General features: G+C 44.4%; 1 protein-coding gene across 1 annotated transcript in view; it reads left to right on the top strand.

Moving 5' to 3' along the window:
• LHCGR (luteinizing hormone/choriogonadotropin receptor) overlaps nucleotides 1-23,365 on the top strand; it is a gene marked incomplete at its 5' end in the record, with an annotated part of 54,445 nt that overhangs the window by 24,097 nt on the left and 6,983 nt on the right. Inside the window, 5 exons of the mRNA XM_029938509.1 lie at nucleotides 1,677-1,751; nucleotides 1,840-1,917; nucleotides 11,434-11,502; nucleotides 16,155-16,229; nucleotides 20,184-20,369. Of these exons, the coding sequence (XP_029794369.1) occupies nucleotides 1,677-1,751; nucleotides 1,840-1,917; nucleotides 11,434-11,502; nucleotides 16,155-16,229; nucleotides 20,184-20,369 (483 nt within the window). The remainder of the gene's footprint in view (nucleotides 1-1,676; nucleotides 1,752-1,839; nucleotides 1,918-11,433; nucleotides 11,503-16,154; nucleotides 16,230-20,183; nucleotides 20,370-23,365) is intronic.

Genomic DNA, 23,365 nt, shown 5'->3' with positions numbered 1-23,365 from the left:
TTAAATCCCTCTAACAGAGATGTTCTCTCTCTCTCTCTCTCTCTCTTCCCCCTGATAAGTTAAATTTCATAAAATCTTCAGAAGATGAAAGTCCACAACCCCCACCGCCTCAAAAAAAATTTTTTTGGAGAGAGATGAAGGACAGTCTCGCCCCAGGGCGAGCTGCTGCTGGCATTAGCGTCGCTCCTTTGGCAGCTCTAACGCTGGATGATTCCTAGCCCAGGTGTTCGGCTTTCCCAGGCCTCTGATGGTCTGCAGGACATACAAGCATGTGCAGTATCAACCATGCTGGGAAAAACAAAAGAAAATCCCAGAACCAAATTTGCCCACTATAGTCCCTGGTTATCTAAGAATCATTGTCTTTATTAAATTGCATTTTTACCCCCCTGAAGAGTGATAGCCCCCCAACCCCGTACACATTGCTGCCTAAGCTGCGCTGCCAACACCAGCCTCAGACAGGGCAAGGACTGAGTGCGGTCTGGAATTACCGGTAAGAAGGAGAATCAGAAAGAACCAAAGAGAAACCTGGCTCCCTTTCTTCCGTTGCCACCAGAGTACCAGGCAGTTCATATCAGTGTCTGCAGCCTATCACAGGTGAATTTACAACTCGTTTAGGGGAGGGTTGCCTGGATGGCTCAGTTGATTAAGGTGTGGAGCCTGCTTGGGATATTCTCTCTCTCTCTCTCTCTCTCTCTCTGTCTCTCAAAATAAATAAATAAACAAACACAAAAAAACTCATTCAGGGGCAATATAGAATGTAGATGCTTGGATTTCTCTAAATGAGTACCACTCTTTTTTTTGTTTGTTTTTTATTTATTTTTGATAGACAGAGAAAGACAGCATGAACAGGGGAGGGTCAGTGAGAGAGAGGGAGACACAGAATCCGAAGCAGGCTCCAGGCTCTGAGCTAGCTGTCAGCACAGAGCCTGATGCAGGACTCCAACCCACGAACGTGAGATCTGACCTGAGCCAAAGCCGGACGCTTAACTGACTGAGCCACCCAGGCGCCCTGAGTACCACTCTTGTGTAATGAAATATCCTTCAACTTAACCTATCACTGAACCCTCTCTCTTCTTTGAAGTTTAAACAAAAGGTAGGGGTAGGAGGAAGAAGAGTCTTGAGTAGCTCCAATAACCAAAAGAATGTTCAATGATTTCAGTAAGTTATAAGGAAGAACTCCCTGAACCAGTAGGTAGCTAAATAGAAAAAGACTTTTAATAATGAGGGCTATGGATTTCTCACATGGATATGAATATTCCTAAAGTCTGAGTTGAAACCTGCTCAAACATAAAGGGATGCTCTAGAACTATCAAGAGCAAATTACTGAAAAGGAATGGAATGGAATACAACAGAAAAATGCAATTGATACAATAGGAAAAGACAGACTGGAAACATAAATGTAAATGAAAAAGAAATGTAAATGAAAAATGTAAATGTCAAAATTTAGTCCCACCCAGCCCCTAGATCTTTAAATAGGAACCTTAGAGCATCTCCCCTAGTGTTCGGGGGCTTTAAGATTCTGATAACCTTCAACAGCTAAAAGTGCTACCAATAAATTCAAGTTCAATATTTTTTAAGTAAAAATAGTCTTTGCAAAGTGCCTTTTATCTTTACGCCTTAATAACAATCACTTTTACTCACTCTCTGCCCACATCCCCACCCTGCCCCAATCACAGGAGCATCTGTAACACAGGTATCCAAACGCTTCCAGATGTTACGAAGATCTTCTCCTCTGAATTTAATTTCATTCTGTAAGTACCAGGCTGATTGTGATGCATACCAGTTTTCTATTTGCCGCTAAAATTTGGAAAGTAAATATTTCTCATTTTATTCCTCAAGGGAAATTTGTGATAACTTACACATAACCACCATACCAGGAAATGCTTTTCAAGGGATGAATAACGAATCCATAACACTGTGAGTAAACTCCCAGATTCATGTTCTGCCATACAGGCTCCTGCTATCCTCACTTCTAGCTTGAGGTGAGCTCTTTCCATCTTGACCACACTCCTCATTCGCTGGTAACGTCTTTATGACCGAAAACGCTAAGGGTGAGAGGAGTTGCATGGAATTACAGTGAGGTCCTGTGTTCACACAACAACCAACTGATCCATTCAGTTTCCAGTTAATGAGATGGGCCCTGAGGACTTACAGTGACCAAATTTCCAACTGATGAAACTGTTCATTGCATCAGTGGAATGCGCTGAAGCTGGGAAGAGACGGCCTGGAGGGAAAAGGCTGCCCTCGTGCCAAGAGCGCAGACATTTCAAGTTTCAAATGAGAAGAGTTTTGGAAAGATATTCTCCAAATAGGGAGAATAGTTGATTGAGAGATCCTGCATTCACTCACTTTCTCTCGCTCTCTCTCTCCAATGTTTTACTTTGTTCCTGAGGAGCACCATCTATGCCCATTCCCTATACCCCTTTAATACTTGAAAATAATGTCTTTTTACTTGACTTTACTTTTTTACTTTACTTACTCATCAGGCTACCAGGCTCACAGGCCCTGTCCCTTGGATGCTCCTTCCTAAGGCCTTGCTTTTCAAAGTATGATCCATGGACCAGCATCTACTGCATCTTCTAGAGCCAGTTAGACATGCAGACTCTCATGACTCGGAACTACGGACTCAGAACCTGCAAATTCCTAAGTGATACGCATGCACATAAAGTTTAAAGGGCACTGCACTAAGATAACCCAGCCTATTCTTATCCACTGTTCATCTGCCTAACTTCCTTCCCTCTGGGACCCCTACCATCCTCACCTTTGCCCACCATTCAGAAGAAGCAATCTGGGCACGTCTCCCTTATATCCAAAGTGCAGTGACCCATATTCCATTCTTCTCCCCACTTCCATATCCCTCTCACTTTTTCTGCTATGGTTACAGCCCAAAGCAGGGCTGTAATGAGTCAATAAATGAGCTTGCCCTTAAAGAAAGAGCACTCATTGGATGACCCCAAAATGAGGAGGTAGTTGTGAAGCAAGAGAAGAGTCCACCTCAGAGGACTCTCTTTCATATCATGGATTCTAAATATTGGTATCAATGTACATTGCATTTGCATAGTACTTTTTCCTTTATGTAGCTATCATTCCACACGTATTACATATAACAAAGCTGTAGCCAATGAGGCTACAGAGGATACAGAGCAGCAACCCAAACACATTTTTTTAAAGATAAATTTTTTACTTGCAGCTCTTGAACGCTAGGGAAGAGACAGGAGACAGGAGACCCTAGAAACTCTTCTCGACACTCTTTCTGCCCCTCCACTTTCCTCACACACTATGGCTCTTCCAGCTCTTTATAAAGTATTTCCAACTCACTGTTGCATGTATTGAGAAGTACTCACTTATCACATCCCCTGTCAGAGATGGACCAAAGACTGAGTGGGGAGTTACTGCATGCCTCAGGATTTGGGGTCTTCCTATGTCTTTACCGAGAACTCAAAAGATGTAAGATCCATGTCCCCAAGAAGCTCAGAATCTCAGTTATGAGGGAATGGAGAAAGTATGGGGCAAACAAGAAATAAGGAAAAAACACAAGCTATTAGCTATTCACTGTGAGAGTCTGTATTACGCAGAAATGAGAAGTCTTGGAGAAGTCCTCTTGGGCTGGAGAAGTCAGAGGCGGCTGCACAGTGGAGCTGAGACTTGAGTTACACCTTGTAGTATCAGTAACAATTATATGGGTAAATGTGTTAATAGCAGGTAATATGTATAAAGCACTTAGTATATGCCTGAACCATTTCTAAGTACTTTTTAAAAACTCACTTACATCTCACAACAACCCTATGAGGTAAGATTTTTAGGTATGGAAACCAAGGCACTGTGAGGTTAGGTAATCTGCCCAAGGTCAAGACTTTGACCCAGTCTGTCTTCAGAATCACAATCTTAACCATATGTGGTCCCACATGCCAAGAAAAGGGAAGTGAGTGGTCTACGTAAGGGGACAGCATGAGCAAAACCATGGCTGTGGAAAAAAGGAAAACAGGATGCGTCTTACATATTGAGAATAAATGTCCAGCTAAAGAAACAGGAAATAGGTTTAGATAAATGGCAGGGGTGGGAGGAACATTGGATTACTGAGTCTTGAAAACTGGGATACAGGATTAAAAGCTGAGAAGTAACTCTGACAAAAGTAGTAAGAGAAAGAAACCACCCAACAGAGTAGCCTTTATTCAAATATCACAAATATTCTAGACTCCCTGTGAGTTTGACCTAAACCTAAAAATAATCAGGAACCAACTGGAACTCCTCCCAAGTAAACAAGGAGCCACTGGAATGAAGTGGAAATGGAATGCAAGGACAGAAGCTGTGGAGAACAAGCAACAAGAAAACACATGTTAGCATGATCCGCAGGGTTCTGTGAGCTCCTTGGATGGGGCTGCCCTACCAAACTCAAGGAACAACCACAGATTCCTTTCACACATCACATTTCAGCATGCGCACATGAGAGCGGCACAGTATTTTTACTATGGGGCCATTAACTTACGTTAGTTATGATTTTAAGAAGAATAGTGCCCACCAGCAGGGCATAATCGCCCCACCTCTGAGGTTAATGAGGATTGTAGATCCACCTCTCCTAGGGGCCCCGGGGGGCATTGTGCTTCCATCCCCTCCTCACTCTCAGTGCTTTATCGGGAAGGGGAGCAATTAGTCATTTGCTTGGCACTTGTTCTCAGCTGAATGGGCCCTTCTGTAAGTGAAGGATCCTGCAGAGCACCCTGCTGGAGAAAGGGTATTACACTTAAAGAGGAAAGCCTTATTTTCTCAGCTATAAAGTTCAACTCCCTAATTAGAAAATAATGAAAGCAGGCCTTCTCTCTTCATTATTAGTAGTATTTGAAATTTTCCTTTTTGTGAACCTTTCCTGCCCTCCCCCCACCCAAATCTTTACCAACTGTGAGCTCATTTAATGAAAACAGAACACTTCACTTGATGCTAGAGGAGCTCAGTGGGGCTAATGCTAAAACTATGCATTATACTCTTATGTCCCTTTACAGCCACTTTGACTTTTCATTAAATCTCCTCAAGAGGCCACGTTGAAATATGCCCTCTGGGTGAGCAGGATTTGGCCTCATTGCACCACCTTTAAAATATTCTAGGTGACTGGTCATACCAGTCTCAAAAAAGAGATGACTTTGATTCATGTCTAAACTCTACAAAGAGAAGGAAAGGTCATGGCAACTAATTCTCTAAGGCCCTTCACAGAAAGAATGCCTGGCAAAGGATGACAGGTTGGTCCAGGCTGCACCTGTGATGAGCCACACTCAAGAGGCTGCTAGGTGTTAAGACAGAAAGCCTGGATTCTAGTCCTGGCTCTGTGTCTGATAAACCTTAGTCAAGTTCACCACCCAGACAGGCCTCCGTCTCTCTGTATCCAGTGGAATTATTAATACCTCTGGTGCAAATCCATTAATGTTGTGTCAACTGTACGGCACTGCCATGATTAAAAGCTAATGTTCAGCAAGCCACTTGTTTTATACCATCCTGCTTCATTTTTTTAAAATATTTTTCATTTGAAATTTTTTTAACTGACAAATGGAGTCACTTTCCATTTGTCTTTCCGATGATACCCCTATACATCTTACCTAGATTTACCAACTATTAACAGTTGGCCATGCCTACCCCACCTCTACGTATGTTAAGTATATACAACACATTTCCTTTTGGCCAAACCATCCAAAAGGAGTTTATAGATACTATGCTCCTTCGTATCTTAAACATTCCAGCATGTATCTCCCCAAAACAGAGACGTTCTACATAACTACACCATGATACCTTAAAAAATGAACATGAATTTAATGGCATCCTCCAACCTACACTCCATGTTCCAATGAAAAAGTCCTTTATAGATTGATTTTAAACTCAGACTCCAATCAAAGTTTATGCACTGCATTTTCACTATTATATCTCCTTAGTCCTCCCAACCTTACCTCCCATCCCAAGATCTGCTCCCCTGCCTTCCTCTGTTCTGCATGACCAGTTCCTTGACGGAGCCAGGCCAGTAATCTAGATCCATCTGCCTGTATTGTCAGGATTAGATTCAGGCCAACTGTTCTGCAAGAACATTGCAAAGGGCATGCTGTGTCTCTCCCAGTGCATCGAACCAGAAACCACATCGTGCCATGCTCCTTGGCCATTTGGTTAAAGTGGTGACTGCCAAACATCTTCATTGTAAGGGCGCATTTTTCCCTTTGTCATTAATAATAAAGAACTGCGGGAGACTTTGAGTTGATGCAGCTAGCCCATTGGCTAATAACCCTTCATTTGATGGTTTCCACATCCATTGATTATTCAGTTATGTAGGGTGTTACAAAATGGAAGTTTTAAATCTCATCATTCTTCCACATTTCTTACCAATGCTCTTCCATAAAAGAAGAATCCTCTCTCTCTCTCAATCTCGCTCTTTTAAAATATCACTGTAGAAGTAGATTTTTCAAAAATTTTATTCAATATATTATAATCCATTATAATAATAATCCACAAGAACTTGGCTGAGGGCAACTTGAAAGGAAACATAACAACTCAGTGCTGCCGAAAGGCAGGAGGTATGCCCACACCAGAGAGAGGGCCCCCTTGCCATCAGGAATATGAGCCCCACAGAAATGGGGAAATTCTGACAAACATTCAAAACTAGGGTCATGGTAGCATATAGAGATTGGCCTGGTGACCGTGACCCACCACTGCCAGGGCATCCACTAAGGAGGTGTCTCCATATACTTCATACACAAGAAATATTCAGACATAAAAGGACTGCCACAAAATACCCCAGGGATAAGAAAGTGGTGAATTTAGGATCCCTGTTCTTGAGGCAGGTATTTGTACAGCCATTTGATAAAAATTTTCTTATAGATATACCACCATAGGACATATTTTCTAAAATAGGAACCCTGAGGCCCCTTTTTGAGACCCTGCAGTTCTGCAAACATAAATTAAGCTTTCTTCTTTAAAATCATCCAAAAACTAGGTGGTTACATGATCTAAAAGGGAGCTCTAGCAGACCATCTAATACTGTTACAACCCCCAAAATGCCTTTAGAGCCGCAGGAATATTAGGAGTTTGTTTTAAGGGGGCATTCACAATTAGAGTACCATCTGTGATTAAGTTCTAAAGCCTGAATCTTATTTTGGATAAAAAGGTGACATTCTCTCTTTTTGAGTCACAATTACTGACATTTGAATAGAGAACACAGACAATGCTTTAAAGTACGTGCAGCTATTGTAACTCAGGAGAGGGGGAGAAACCGTTTCTGTGCCTGTGACCGCATCCTCAAGGCAAGGGAAGCCGTCCTCATTTAATTCTGACACCATGATGTCTTGGGGAAAAAGTTATCTGAAGTGACTCTCCAGCTGTTTTAAGGGGACTTTTAAAGCACTGTTGCAGGCCTGACAGCATGAGGCCTCCCACTCACATTTGTAACTTCTCCAAAGTAAGGAAGCCACTCTTTTAATCAAAACAAGGCAACACATTCTATTGTGTGGGACTGCTAAGAACAAAGCTGAAGAGCAGCAGCTAAAAAGGAAACAGTGAGCCCCATCCTTGGGGAAGTCGGGACAAGTAGGACCCAAGCTATTAAAAAAAGGAAATAAAAAAAGACATGAAAAATGTCCCAATACAAATATGTCAATGATGCCAACACAGACCAAAGGTGTTTGAGGACCTTTGGAGGGTGAGTACATGCGGGGCAGCCCGGCCACTAAACTGACATGGCTCCAGCAGGAATAGGAAGGACCTTACCCCACGAACAAACAGTTCAATTAAACAGACTGCTGCATTTCATGGAAATCCTGTCCAGAGCATGGCAAGGGAAACCCCCTGCCCTCTATTCTGGTCAGAGAGATGAAGGTTACTACAAAATATAATAATAATAATAGGAACACATTAAGCATTTACTGTGTTCCAGAACTTATTTCTAAGTGCTTAACATATGAGATAAGGGAAAATATATCAAAAGAGCAAGAATTGATCCAATCATGGTAATACATCAATGTTGGTCTTCCCTGGAATGGGGGGGGGGAGGGCGGGGAGGGAAGGAAAAAGGAAAAAAAAGGGCAGCTCTCCAGCGCGGATGGGCGTGGCTTGGTATAGGAAGGTCAAGCGGGCTGCTCCCTACTGCCCGCCTTGTGGTTGTGGGGAGAAGAAGGGCAGAGCCCCAATCCCTTCTGGAACCAAGCGTTGCAACCCACTCTTTTGGATCCTATCTCCCTGTGCCACAGGTGGGCCAAGTTGTATTTTCCAAGCCCTGCCTAGTTGCCAAATCCTAGTCCCCACACTTTAATGATATATACTCCGAAGGTGGGTGGCTTCCTAGCCAGGGATCCAGTAGGAGAGTATGGGAGCACTTTCTCCTGGCACCGCCTGGCATCCGGGCATGAGCCCAAGGAAAATGCGCCAGCTAAAGGGGACGGATCTTTCTCCCCATGCCCTGCGGTTATAGATAGGAAGATAGGATCCCTCTCCATCCTGAGCCAAGGTTTTTCTCTTCTCTAGAGACAGCTCTGTGAGCGTTTTCGGGTTCTCTTTCTCTTCCCCAGTCTCTCTGAGGCTCTGCGCACTCTCCAGTGCTCTGCATGGAGGGGGGCTCCCTCCCCTCCAAGCCCCCAGGTCCTGCCCATTTTTATCTTCCCCGGTTTGCACTCACTCATGCACCTATGAGGCTGTCTTCTTTGTGGTCTCTGTGTCTTTTCCTCCCACTCTTGTAAATCAGAGTATGGTGGCTTCAGTCCTTCTTAGTTTGATATATGCGGGCAGGTGAAAATTACAGAGCTCCCTACTTCTCCACCATCTTGCCCCCTCTAAGTGCTTAACATATGTTAAGAATTTTAATCCACACAACAGCCTTTTGAGGTCAATACTATTATCATCATCTTTATTTTCAGATTTGGAATAAGACACAGAGAGGTGAGATAACTGCATAAAGTAACTCAGCTAATAAGTAGCTGAACTGGAATTCAAGCCCAGGCAGTTGGGTCAAAGACTTGCACACTTAACCAGGAAGCTTCACTTTGAGCAATGGCATTGTAAGCCTCACCAAAAAAAAAAAAAATTCTAATATATATCCAAACCAGGATTACAAATAAAAATGACAGAGAATGGGTATCCAGACAACTGCTGGCACCTTCGCTTTGCTCAAAACAGAGTAGGAGCTACTTTTTCTTAATTCACCATACATGTAACTCTATCACACAGAAGGCAGAGAAAGTGGTAAGGGGACCAGACTCTGGGCTCTGTTCTATCCAGCAGACCATCTGATTTGTAAACCAAAATGGTGAGAGCTGTATCACCCAACGCTGTACTCTCGGGCAAGGGCCCCAAAGTGGCATGCCCAAGGCTCACTGGGAGAGCTTGTTATAAAGTGCAAATTCCTGGATACCACTGTCAGATTCCGATTCCACAGAGCTGCAGTGCACCTGGTCAATAGGTCCGAGTCTGCATTTCTGGCAAGCAGCTCCAGTGGATTCTGAGTCAGTAGATGAAGGGGAATGCTTTGACAAACAGTGGCTTAGACTCTAAGAAATCCAATTTCAAAGAAGTTCTGAGAAAAGAATAATATGATTCTTTGATCTACAAGAGATTGCTATAAAGGAATTCAAACTCGTAAATGATAAAGGACTGCCAAACAATAATATTCGAAGTGTAAAATTTTTTTTAAAAATTCCAGTGGGATTAAGCTGCTAAGGAGGCAAGAAGATTGTGTGTAACTGCACAAGACAAGAGGGATAAACTAAGTATCTAGCCCCTCCATTTTTTTGGCATCCAATAATCCATTACAGAATATAGTTAAGAGCTCATGTGTGAGGTTATAAATTCAGAATTCCAGAAAAAAGCACATGAGAGCAGGAGAAGCCAGAGAAGGCTCTTCCTCATGTGGAAGGGAGAGGCTACTGCTCCACCAGCCTTTTGACTGAGCTCCTGCTAGGTAGCCAGCATTATGAGACAGCCAGGGGTTTTACAAAATGAATGAAATACACTTCCTCTGTTCACTCTGAACACAAATTAGTAAGGAGACATTATGAATTCTTTTGTAACCTCTGTATTTTCTGAATTCCAGTGTTCAAACATCATGCTTCCACCCTGAGTCCTGCTTAGATTAATTTATTTGCTGGTTTGTCTCAGATGGGCTGCCGATGATGGAAAGAGACCCTCTGCCATGTATACACTACACACATATACCACAAGACAAAATTCCATGTTTGTTTTATTTAACCAAGGCTAGAGGAACCTTGCAGACCACAGCCACCTGGAACAGGAACAGCTGGGGAATGCGGGAATGCTGGGGGAAGGGAGGATGGTAGTTTAAATGGGCAGCCAGGAAGGGCCACACTAAGAACACGTATCAAGCACAGCCCTGCAGGAAGAGGAAGAGGCGCCATGTGGATACCTCAGGATAGAGAAGTGGACACAACCAGTGAAACTGACATGCTGGAAGCAGCCCCAGACACAGTGTGCTCTGGTCCCATCTCTACCTATTATGGGCTTTAGACCGGTTATTTTCCTTTCTGAGCCCCTTCCCTTCTTGTAAAATGAAAGCGTGCCACTTGATCCTCTCCAAGCTCGCTCCAGCCTCCAACATTTCCTGACATCTGTCTTCTGAGGAGCCTCTTGTGTCTTATTCTGGACTGATGTATATGTTTCTATGTATATGTGTATGTATACTTTTATGTATGTAACATACAAAAATGCTGGAACAAAATTCCATAAATAGTACTACCCTAAATACATGCAAGACACTCCAGTATTTTCCATTTTGTCCTATTCTGTTCTAACTCATTTTGCTAAATGCTGATTGCACCCAACTAAATTGATTTCACTATCCACTAATTAGTCTTAAAGAACTGTTTACAGGCACTGAAATCTTCTTGGTTATGGAGCCAGATATGGCAGCAGCAAAAATACGTACTCATCTAAGAAAAAGAAAAGCTAACTCCGTGCTGGAGTCTTCCTCTGCCCCCGCTTTCAGCCGCCCAGAGTGCATGTGCCCTCACAGGCCTGAGGAAGCTGAGGCAAGACCTCAGGGTCTGACGGTTCTGGACACTGTTTCTGCTTCTGCCGCTGCTTTCTTTACACCGGGGCAGACAGCACGACAACAGTGAGACATCGCTTTCTCATCAGTAAGATGGAAATCGCAATGAGGATTCTACATAAAATCTATGTAGAATGGCTGGTTAAGTATCTGGCACTTAATAATCACTTAATAAATTGGTGGTGCTGCTGTCAAACTATAGCAGTGGAGGTGAAGCCAAACTAGAGCAAGAAGAAAAAAGAAGAAAGCCCCGCTCCCTCTCACCAGGTCCTTAGAATATAAAACATTAGAGAAACAGAGGTGGATGTTGCACGTGCCAGTAATTATCTTAGTAATAAATGTCACAGAAGGAAGAACGTGCGATTCCAAAATGTGCTGCTTTCATTGCTAAGCCCTCTCTCCTCTCCCTTCAGCAAACTATATGGAAATGGGTTTGAAGAAATACAAAGTCATGCCTTCAACGGGACGACGCTGATTTCCCTGTAAGTATGTGCTATTTCCCCAGCTCATGAATAAATATGAAATATTACTCTGGCTACCAGATCACATTCAATCTCCGGCAACTAACTCAGGACAAAAATAAACTTTCAAGTGGCTAGTCCTCAGTGTTTCACGCATGTTACTAGGCAACTGGCTGGCTAGAAACCCCAGAGCACCCTGATTTCAAAGACAGATGCAGCCCGGAGACATTAAAGTTGACAGTTTGCTAAAATATTCAACACCCTACTTTAGTCTCATCTCACAGCCTCCGCTCTAGCCCCCTCACTCAGGTTGATGGCATGTTAGAGGCAGCCTGATTTCAGTGAAGAGATTCTTCCCCCCGCCCCACTGCAGAGAACACTGGCAACCCCGTTGCCAGCCTAATCAGCCACAAGAGGCCTTTTCACAGTCCCATCCGCGTACTGCTGGGGTGGGGTAGGTACGGAGAGCATTTCCTCCAGGGTGAGGGGGGGGCCTTGTGCTTACACCACATCACACCCCAGGCCCCAGCATTAACAGTCTTTAACTCAAGGAGAGCATCCCTACTAACTGTATCCTTCATTGTTCGCCACCTCTCTTTCTTGCTATGGCTTCTTTTCTAAAAGAGTGGCTCATTTCCAATGCCTGCTGGGTGGGGGCCATCTGAACCCTACAGGTATGGAGTAAGGTGACAATTAGCATACAGTTGGGATATAATAAAAACTAAGAGCACCTGAAAAGCTCAACTGAAGCCAAAATTAAGGAAAACAAAGGAAAAGGCTTGTATGATAAAGCAGATAAATCACAGTCTATACCGGTGCTTCTCAAACTCTAACACACAGAAGAATCACATGGAGATTGTTAAAACATGGAGATTCCTAGGCCCCACCCCCGGAGACTTCGCTTCAGTGTGTCTAAGGTAGAGCTTGGGAATTTGTCATTTGAGCAAGCTCCCAGGAGATGCTGGAGCTGCCAGTCTCAAGTCGGATAACATTAAGTCTTTACAACGTACTATTTATTTTAACTAGACACATTAATTAAAGACTCCAGTATATTGGTACCATGCTATAGAGCTTGGTGGCTATGAGAACAGAGCTGAGTCACTAACTGGGCCTCAAACTCCAATGCCAGTATTTATCAGCTTGATCATGAGCAACGTACTTAACTTACCCCAGCCCCAGTGCTCTCTTCCATGAACCAGAGCTGCTTGTTTTGCGGCTTCCCCACCAAAATGAAAAGGTCTGTTTTGGATCCTCAGTACTTAACACAGTGCCTAGCACAGAGTAGGTGCTCATCTACTATTAATTACATTGCACATTTAACTACAAAGGAATGAATGAATGATAAATAAGAGTATATTTTATAAATAAGAGTCTGGCACATACCAAGTGCTCAAGAAATGGTAGCTTCCTATCATGGAGAAAGATTTTCCTCGTTTTCTTGTTGACTTGAATCTAATGAAGAGTTCACTCTAGCCAATTGAATCTGTTTCTGCCAAATTTAAATCAGAGGCATATCTTCTGCTGGCAGAGTGCTTTCAGATGCCTCGTTCGGTTATTCACTCTGCAAGTGTTACCAAGCATCAGTGTGAAGGAACATGCTCTCCTTGGGGCAGAAATGAAGATGAACAAGCCCTGGTGTTTGCCCCACAGGAGCTTGCGGCCTAGGAAGAAGCATCATGGCCAGATGGCATATAAACTGTATACTAAGTAGTAACTAAAACAGAAGGCAAAGCATGATTCCTCCTCTGAGAGAAGTTAAGTCCTCTAAGATTTCAAAGGCAGAAGAGAAGGAAATTAGAGAAAGTCTCCAGAGAGATGCAGACTTGGAGCTGGGCCTAAGCTGGACAGGTAAGGAGAGAAGGAAAATGCATTCCAAGCAGAGGACAACAAAGAGAATGGCCCAGAGGAGGAAGGATGTGTTCACAGAAGAGCAAACAGTACCTTTCAGAAAGTTCTAGATAGGAGTTAGGGACAAAGCAGGAAGTGCCTTAGATGCCACAGTAAAGAATTTGGACTCTCTTTTGTAGAAAATGAGAAGCCGCTGAAAGTTCTGGGATGTGAATGAAATATAAGGGTGCTTAAAGAAGGTTCATGTGTGAGCAGAAAGGATGGCGGTTGGGGTGGTGGTTGCAAGGCTCAAGACAGACTTCGGCAATCTGAATAGAGGGGGTGACTGAAGGCCTTTGTGGCTAAGGTCACCTGGATGAGGGGACAAAGTAAGAGAACTGAATACAAAGTTGGGGGCACAAAGAGAGGAGGAAGGGAAGCCAGACCAAAAGCAAACTGAGTGGGAGGAAAACCAGCAGAGCACATCCTTGGGAGGTCAGAGAAAACAGGGCTTCAGGAGGGAGATCCTTGGTCAGCAGCGTCCCGGCTCCCTCAGGAATGCCAAGATGGGGTGTGCACCTCAAGAAGTCCAACTAGTCAAGATTCTGTATCCCCTACATCGCACTGTTGCAAGAAAGAAAGAAACCAAGAATACAAATCAGTTTGCCAAGAAGACAAATTAATTTCATTTGTTTATTCATTCAACAAACATTAAGCACTGCCAGGATATATTAGGCACCATGTTAGGAGCTGAGTCTCAAATGGCTGACTGGAAAGAGTCCCTACCATCATGAAGCGTCTGTTCTAGCAGAAGAGACAAACAAAAAGACAATAAATGAATTTATTGCAGATGGGAATATAGACTATGAAGGAAATAACCCATTACTGAGATCTGTGAGAGCACAGGGGTGGACTTTAGGTTAGGCACCCAGGGATAGCCTCACCATGGATATGAAATGTAGGCTGAGCCTAGAAGATCACAAAGAGTCCACCATGGCACTAGTGAGGGGAAGCGTGTCATAGGAAGAGGGAACGGGATGTGCAAAGGTCCTGAACTGCCAAAGAACAGTAGTTGTAAGCTCCAGGAATTATGAGGAGGCCAGTGTGGCTGGAAGGTCATCACAAGGGGAAAACAGTAGGAGACAAACCTGGACATGGAGAGGGAACAAATCATGCAGAAGTCAGGGGCTACGGGAAAAAACACCTAAATTCTCTCGAAGGGCAAGGATTGAAGGACGGGGGGAGTAGGTTTCAAAACTGTCAAGCAACATTTTCAAAGTACACATTCCACCCAGTTTCTGCACCTTCCTCACAAATGGGCCTGTCCAAAGCTGTTCAGAATGAGGGCACCAAAGCCCTGCAAAGTTCTCGAACTTTCTACTTAATTAAGTTAGGACAGGCTGGAGAGAAGCAGCACCAGGAGGTTGACCTCAGATGCCTCCAGGGCTCTGAGAGCCACTCCCTCTCATTCCCAAAGCACCCACTTATGAAAATTTTGGGTGGAGTTTGGGGTTCTCCCACTGTGCTTCAAGAGGTTACCCTGGCTGTGCTTCTCGTACCTGGAGGGCTGTGTCACTTGAGCACATGAAAGGGACCCCCAGGAAAATGTGGCAGACGTATCTGATGTATTTTTACATACTGCAGAGTTATCAGTACACAGAAAAATCTGAGTTTTAATAAAACACGTGAAATGGTCTGTTGTGAAATTTGAGCAATTAATTTGACCTGGCTGACATGATGATTATTTCCTCACAGAGCCCGATTTCAATGATTTATGACCATGACAGAATATAATTAAAACAAACCAAATCAGGAAAAAGAACCATGAAGGTTTGGGACGGAAATTTTCTTTTGATTTAGATATTAAACAGCAATTGACTCTGACAACCTCATCTCTTTGAAAGTGGAAAGACGACCAGGGGATGGGACTGTGTGACACTGAGGGGCGCATCTTCATGGAAGGGCTAAGGAATTTCCAAGGAAAACCGCTTAGTAGAAGCATCTGGAAAACAGCCCCCCAGGGAGTGAGATGCAGGGGTTTTTGCAGTTTTTAAATGGCAGGCGTGATGTGGAGACACGCAGAAAGACAATGAGGAAGTTGGAGAGCTAGGAGACGGACCAGGTGATTGCCTGTGCATCCTGCAGGGGAGGGGAGAGGGGGTGTTGGTCTATTTGTTGTGCCCTGTTACACGGTAACAGCAATGCAGAAGAATCATGCTCCCATGCTTCAAATCACCACGCCGACAACAGATGCATTTTCCAGAATGCTCTTTGAGTCCCACTTCTCTTTTGGGAATAAAGTGCTCTAAAGAAGGCTGGAGAGCCTGAGCCCAGGAACCCCTCTCCACGCACCAGCATCAGGGCCCAGACAGGAGGCTGCTGGGCCGCACCAGGCGGAGCTCTTCCTGAACAGTTAGTTCACCCTGAGCCGCTTGGAGCTGAGGAACAGAAGCCCCAGGTAACTACTGCGTAGCAGGGTCTGGTTGTGCCACAGCCTTAACAGCAGCGGTCCTCAACACGCACGCAGGCTGCACCTCCCCCCTTCAGCCTTGAACACTGGGGCCCAGCTGTGCGGTGGCAAACCTTCTTAACTCCAGAACAGGAAAGGGTGAGGACTTTAAGCCTTAGGGCAAAGCATTCTACTGAGGGAGGGGGAAACTGCGGGAGAAGGTGGAGCCAAACACACTCCAGAGGTTGTAAGATACTCATGGCACCCGCATGCCTTTTTCCCCTTCTTCTACAGTCCCCCTTTGCGCTGTATGGCTGCTCCAGATGTGCGCACGCGCAGCCGTGACTGTTAACACATGAAGTGCAAACCCCACTAAGAACGCTGTCCTTCCCCACAGGGAGCTCAAGGAAAACGCACACCTGGAGAAGATGCACGATGGAGCCTTCCGGGGGGCCACGGGGCCTAGCATCTTGTGAGTACAGTGGTGCTGCTCCCCTCCCCACCCAGGGGTCCAGCCACACTGTCCGCTGCCTGCTTTGTGGACACTCAGCCTCTGAATGGGAAAGCGCTGCCGTTAACCAGTAGCACAACCTGGGAGCACTGAAATGACGGAAATTGAGGGTTTCCGTTCTAGAGGCTCAAAGTCTGAAATCAGGGTGTCGGGCAGGCTCCCTCCTTCTGAAGGCTGGGAAGACAGGATCTGTTCCGGGCCTCTCTCCTTGCTGTTGGTCCTTCCTTCTGGTTGTTACAGCATACCTCCAGCTGTCACGTGGCATTTTCTGTATCTACCTGCCTGTCTCTGAATTTCCTTCTTTTTATAAGGACACCAGTCACACTGGATCAGGGCCCATCCTAATGACCTCAATTTAACATGATTACCTCTGTGAAGACTTCATTTCCAAATAAGGTCACAGTCTGAAGTACTGGGGTGTTAGGACTTCCACATGAATTTGGGGAAGACACAATTCAATGTATAACACCAAGTATGGAGGCCCACCTCACTTGCCCGCACAGGGAAGGCCGCCCACCTGTTCCGCTCCTGGGCATCCAAGGCCAGAGATCTGACTTGCCCATGGCTCTTGTGCAGACAGAGCTGAGCTGCCGTGCATCAGGCTCCCCGCAGAGGCAAACAGGTTCCCTAAGCTCTTGAGTTTCATGAGAGGACGTGGGAAAGCATAAGGGTAGAGGAAATTGAATTCGGAGTCTCCTGACACAGCCTTGGGAAGCCTGAATATCCCCTAGGAAACCACTGAAGCTGTAGTCAGGTTTTGAGGAGAAAGGCAACAGGGTTCCAGGGGCTCTATAGCTCTTACCTGGGGTGGCCTCATCCTTCCTCCACAGAGGTGCTGGGCCCATTGCTCCCTATTCTAGTATGCAGTTACTCATTCACTCAACAAACATTGATTGAACACATCCTGTTTACCAGGCAGCATGCGGGAGAGACTGGTGAGCATAACGGCTCTGGTCCCTGCCTTTAAAGAGATTAGAGTCATTGAGGGGAGACAGCAATAAATAGACAAAAAGGTGTGTGATTTTAAAACGAGCAAAGTGCTAGAAGGATAGTGAACAGTGGGATCCAGGGCATTTGTTTGCTTATTCATTCACTCATTCATCCATTCATTTATCCCATAATGATTTTGTAAGTCCCTACTATGTGCTGGGCACTGGACTAGGCATCAGGGAAGTAAAGCATAAGGAAAAGATCTCTGCCTTCCTTCATAAAATGGGGGCAGACAGACAAGGATCAAATAAGTAAATAAAATACGTAGTGTGCAGATGTAGGTGTTGGTTGTGAGGGAGGAAAATTCAGTCACTTGAGGGAGGAGTTCTAGGGAGAGGGAGTTACCATTTTAAAAAGGACGGTCAGGGAAAACTAACCTGAAAAGTGTCATTTAAGCAAACACCTGAAATAAGTGAGGGAATAAATTACATAGATACTGACGGGGGTGGCATTCTAAGTAGAGGAAAGGGCAAAGCAAAGGCCCAGAGGCAGGAACTTGCCTTGTGAATTGGGAGAACAGGAAGGGGGCCAGTGTGGCAGAGCTGGCAGAGGAGACAGAGAGGTGAAAGGTAGCTGGGTCACGAAGGGCCTTGTGGCCATTAAAAGGGCTTTAGCTCTTCTCTGAGATGACATGAGGCTTTAGGATTTTGATCAGGGGAAGGGATGAACCAACCCAGTACTTCCTGGTACTCAGGCTCCTATCAGTATCGATTCATGATTCTGTCCACTTTCTATCTCCCACCATTATTAATCGCAACTCTATTTCTTAGTTCTTACCACCACCAACTCCTAACTACTTCTTAGCCCTTATCTGCTATCAACTCTTGACTCTGCTTCCTGCCCTGCCACTGTCAGCCTCTGTGCTAGTTCCCAGCCCCCACTACTGTCAAACCCCAGCTCTGTCTAGTTCCCAGCCTCCACTGTTGTTACCTTCCCACTGTGTCCAGTTCCTAGCCCACACCACTGTCAACCCCTATGTCTGCTTCTAGCCCCTACTGCTGTCAATCGCTTGTCTCTAGTTCCTAGCCCCCACTCCTGTCAGTCCCACACTGTGCCCGGTCCCAAGCCCCCACTACTGTCACCCCCTACTGTGTCCAGTTCCTAGCCCACACCACTGTCAACCCCTGCCTTCACCTACTCCCCAGCTCCTGCCAATATCCATTCTGACTCTACTTCTTAATTCCTGCAACCATCAGCCCCTGACTGTTTACTTCCCAACTCCTGCCACAAAAACTTCTCAATTTCCTAACTTCCATCGCTCTCAATCCTAACTCTCTACTCTCCACTCAACCTCATATTTTTGCTTCCACTACCTCATGGCTCATGCCAACTGCCTTCTCTGCTGCATCTCAGCTTCTGCCACCCTACTGCGCAGGTACCTGTATGTCTCATATTCAAAGTATGCCATACTCACAGTCGTACGGGTTGATAGAAGACTCTGCAGTCTAGCACACCCTGTAGGCGGACTTCTTAGAGCAAGCTGACTACCAATCCACCTGGGCTACTGGAAAGCCAAGGAGAGTTGCCTCCGGGTCAGACACAGTATATGATGAAGTTAGTATGGTCACAAGATACCCTGCCTGATAGTCTGTGCCTGAAGAGTTGCTTGGTCCACCTGCTTAGAAATAACTGAGTACTGGAGACACCTGCGCTGTCTTGGCCAGAACAGTTGGACCAGACCCAGTCTTCTTTCATTAAGCAACTATTCTCATTACACCCTTAGGGTATAAGCGGTGTCTAGCAGCATTCCTTCCACCCACAACCCAAAAACTACTTCCCCACTGGCCTTCCACGGAGACTGAAAATATATTATATATATTATCAGAGATTTACTCCTTGTAATAAGACTTTGCCTTTTCCACAATCCTAATTTAAAACACATTTTCCCCCCTCAAAAAGAAAACCCACAAACCCAAATACCATCAGACCTGCAAAAGTTGTGTGCTCGATCCCTAATACATCCAGGGTAACTCGATAAAGCAGGATGAGAATGCTGGCTACCTCAATCAACAAGGACACAAAAGCAGCAGGAATGTGAAGCCCCTGAGGTAAATTCTGTCTTAATTGTTCCACCAAAGGCCCACACTAGCCATCCCTCCCTGTTGTCAAGTGCATCTATCAGTCATCTATTGATCCCCTCCCCTGTGCTGGGCACTAAGGCATTGGGACAATTGGCTGAGGGGGTTGTGCTGCTGGAAGCGTTTCATGAGGGCATCAGCAGCAACCACTTAGGAGATGGGCAGAATTTTAAATTTTCCACGGACCCTTCTTCCTTTTCATACTTAACTTGTTCTCACACATTGCCTCAAGTCTAGAAAAGCCAAAAAGTTTGGGACTTTGTTTACGAAACCCAAGCTTTCCACACAGTTCTGCTCACCCGGCCAAGTGCTGGCTTGCTTTGGACTGATGAATCCAGTTTGCCTTTAGAGAATGTGTCAGTGGGCTTTCAGGTAGATGATGGCTAGGGCCATAAGCAGCTCTTAACAGTATAAAGGGCCTGTGCTTCATGAAAACCTACCCTGCAGGGCTTGAACAATCAGAGACGAGGCACCTGAAGCCCTGAGTATTTCCCCCTGGGATACAGCACAAAAGCTGATGTCACTGCATGTGTCTACTGTCTCACAAAGCAAGTAGTTATTTCGTGTCTGCTAAGTGGAGAGGGAGGAAGGAAGGGGGGAAATGCTAATGAATGTATGACAGGTGTAAGGAGTTACGCTCAACCTTGAAAGCAATAATGAGGTGCATATGAGGGAAAAAACACAGCATAGATTGTGAATTTCTATCTTAATGGGAGTAACTGAGTGGAGAATTAGGGGAAAGGCAAGATGGAGAAAAGATTCCTCAGAACCTAGAACGGTACTGTTGTCGAGAGGAGGTTTCATCCTACACAATAAACAGAAAAGCTTGCTCCTTTCTATTTTTCAGGGATATTTCATCCACCAAATTGCAAGCCCTGCCTAGCTATGGGCTGGAGTCCATCCAGACACTCATCGCCACATCATCCTATTCTCTTAAAAAACTGCCAGCCAAGGAAAAATTCGCCAACCTCCTGGATGCCACACTGACTTACCCCAGTCACTGCTGCGCTTTTAGAAACTTGCCAACAAGAGAGTAAGTTAAAAAAAAAAAAAAAGAAAGAAAGAAAGAAAAAAGTAGTGCCTGCCAACCTGTGGCAGAAACAAATTTCAAAACAGTCAACTGGTCGACAGCTTCCTGCCCCTTCCCTCCCTGCTCTAGATCAGATCCACAGCCACGGGGTCACTTTCAGAGAGACAAGAAGAAAACGTTTCTTCCCCAAAACTGATTCCGAACAGTCAATTCATCCTGCAGCTACAAGACCTTTGTAGCCTATTCCAGGATAACTGAATTATAACCTTAAATTAGGCTGTAATTGCAGTTGCAAAATGGAGTATGAAACTGACATCTTAAAGATCAATTAGCTCGAATCCTTATCAGAGAGCATCATATTTAAAGGAGGAAAGTAGGCTCAAGAGAGTAAATTTTACCTAACATCCAAATCTTTAATAGTAATTTTTAAAATGGACACAAAACTCTACAGAAGGCTTTTTAAAAAGCTATTTCTCTCCCAGCAAGAAGACCATCTTTCATTCATTTCAGAACAGAATCCTTGCTCTCTAAGGATTAGCTCAGGGCTCGAACAAAAAGGGCGCAAGCTCCTGGCTGGTTTGTGTCCAGTGGGAGGCATCTTACTGATTCTGCAGATATGCTTCACTCCAGAATAAAATGACAGGGTGTGCAGAATTTCATTCTTTCCTTAAAGGTGGTTTTCCAGAATTTTTTTACTAAGATGCCTCCTAAGAAATACCTCTTTTTACACTGCAAACCAGTATATGTCATGCAGGTAACAAAAAAAAACAATACTTAACTTTTTTACATGTGTGATACACACATATTTTTCTTATCTATTTTATTTCATTTTTGTTTGTGTTTTTAATACTAGTCTTGTGCACTCTATTGTTTTCATGACCCACTAATGGGTCACAACTCACAGCTGGGAAAACATTTGCCCTAAAGTGTTATGATGCAGCCTACGAAGATATTCTCAGTTATTGAGATGAGGCACTGAAAGAGGGACCCCAGGATGCTGCTGTCTTTGTTTGGAATCAACCTATTTATAATGAATCAACCACCACATATTACTGTACATCTACTTTGTGCCTTGCAGAAGTATGTGAAGCTAAATCTTAAGTTTTTGATGTAACCAAGAAGACAAAGCACTCAGAGAGTCATGCACTATTAACTGAGCTTCAAAAATATTGAGCACATATCATGTTCCGACACTGTGCAAAAGTCTGAAGATACAAAAATAACTAAGAGCTCATTCCACCTCCCCAGGATCACAAACCGCTGTGTGGTGGTAACACACAAGAGAGCCAATGTTTAACTACAATACAGCAAATGCAATGGTAGAGCTGAGAACATAACAGAATTCTCTGGAGCACTAAGGGAGAGATTCTTAACAGCAACAGGACTTACAGAAGACTTCCCAAGGAAGTGATTTCCACTGAGCTTTGGAGAAGAGCTAAGAGGTGGCTAGGCAGGTGTGGGTAAAACCATGCCAAGAAGACAAAATAGCTCATGTGAAGGCACAAAGACAAGAGATCAAGGATGGAAATCCCTCAGAAAAACGGAAACAAGATGACTTATGGGGACATGGAGGACACAGAGAGAGGTGGGCTGTGGTGGGCTCTGAGTGCTGGGCCAGGTTGTTCAGAGGATGGGGAACTACTGACAGTTCAAAGCAAAATTACTCAGATTTGCTTTTGTCAAATAACACTCCGGCAGCTCTGGAGGAAGACTTGGAGGTGAGCAAAGCTGGTGAGAGACCAATTAGGAGAACAATACAGACACTGGTTTATGATAAAGCTGATTCTAGACACCTCAACTTTTGTGGCAAAGAGGGCACATCCCTTCTGAAATTACTGGCATGTAAAAAATGTTAGTTCAGGGGCTTTTTTCTCTAGTACATGAAAGAGACTACCTCTGGGTAAAAAAGGTGGGGAGAGGATTATGCAGCTGTAGGCCAGTATCAAAATGAGATGGGAATACAGTCAGACAGAGATTGTTGTGATTGGGATTACAAGCTTTACGTGACTCCCTCTATATCTCTATATATATCCCTCTATATCCCAAGCTCAAAACCTTGGATGCTATGGAGACGGAAGAGCCTGAAGCTGGGCCAGTGGAATGTTTATGTGAACTCTAAGTCACCCCCTGCCCTGTAGCTGCCGAGCCTGGAAAACACACACAGCTGCCTGGGCAGATGGTACCAAAGACCTTCTTGTTATCTGTGATTAAATTTTTTAGAAAGAGTAGATTGAACTCAGTGCTATCAACTGAAGGCTAAGAACAACCACATTTCCTGTTAACTACAGATTGGTTCACACACAGTATCTCTAAAGTATCAGATACAGAGCTAGCATCAACACACACACACACACACACACACACACACACACACACACTGCTCCAAATTTGAGGATTTATATAAGCCTGACCCCAAATAACAAGCTGATTAATGTTTGAAAGTGAGTCCAGTAGGTCAAATCATCTTCCACTTTCCTGTTTTGTATATATAGTTGTTTGTACAAGGAATTATCTTGTTAATACTGGAGAAGAATAACCTAGAAATTTCTAGTTTTGATTGCCTCATTTCTCCTTCCTCCTTAGGAAAGGCTGGGTTTCTCACCATCTTCTCTCCTTCCCTCTATTTTTTCATCCAGTTTTCCTTTGTGCTTCCCTTTGGTTTATATTCACCTTAGGAATATAATAAGTATAGGCCCCTTTTAATTTCTTGATATTTCTTCCCTTTCCATTAGGCTAAGCTTCTTGCAATGATGGAGGAGTAGGGAACACCCATGTAAATTTCTGCACATAAGGAAACAAAGCAGAGAATTCACATCATATCAGGTCCAGTATCTTCAAATCCTCACAGAACAGATTTCCCAGTTACAATTCGAAGCCATGAGTTCTGAATGGTTATTTGTTCATCAAGAGCAATGTGGTAAGGAGAGTGCAGAGGAGCGAACCCTAATATGCCAGAAAGGTAGTTTTTAATAAGCATGGAAAAATCCATGATTCAATAT

Source organism: Suricata suricatta, chromosome 4 (assembly GCF_006229205.1).
Source record: "Suricata suricatta isolate VVHF042 chromosome 4, meerkat_22Aug2017_6uvM2_HiC, whole genome shotgun sequence".
Lineage (NCBI taxonomy): Eukaryota > Metazoa > Chordata > Mammalia > Carnivora > Herpestidae > Suricata > Suricata suricatta.
This window is presented reverse-complemented; position numbering and strand designations above follow the sequence as displayed.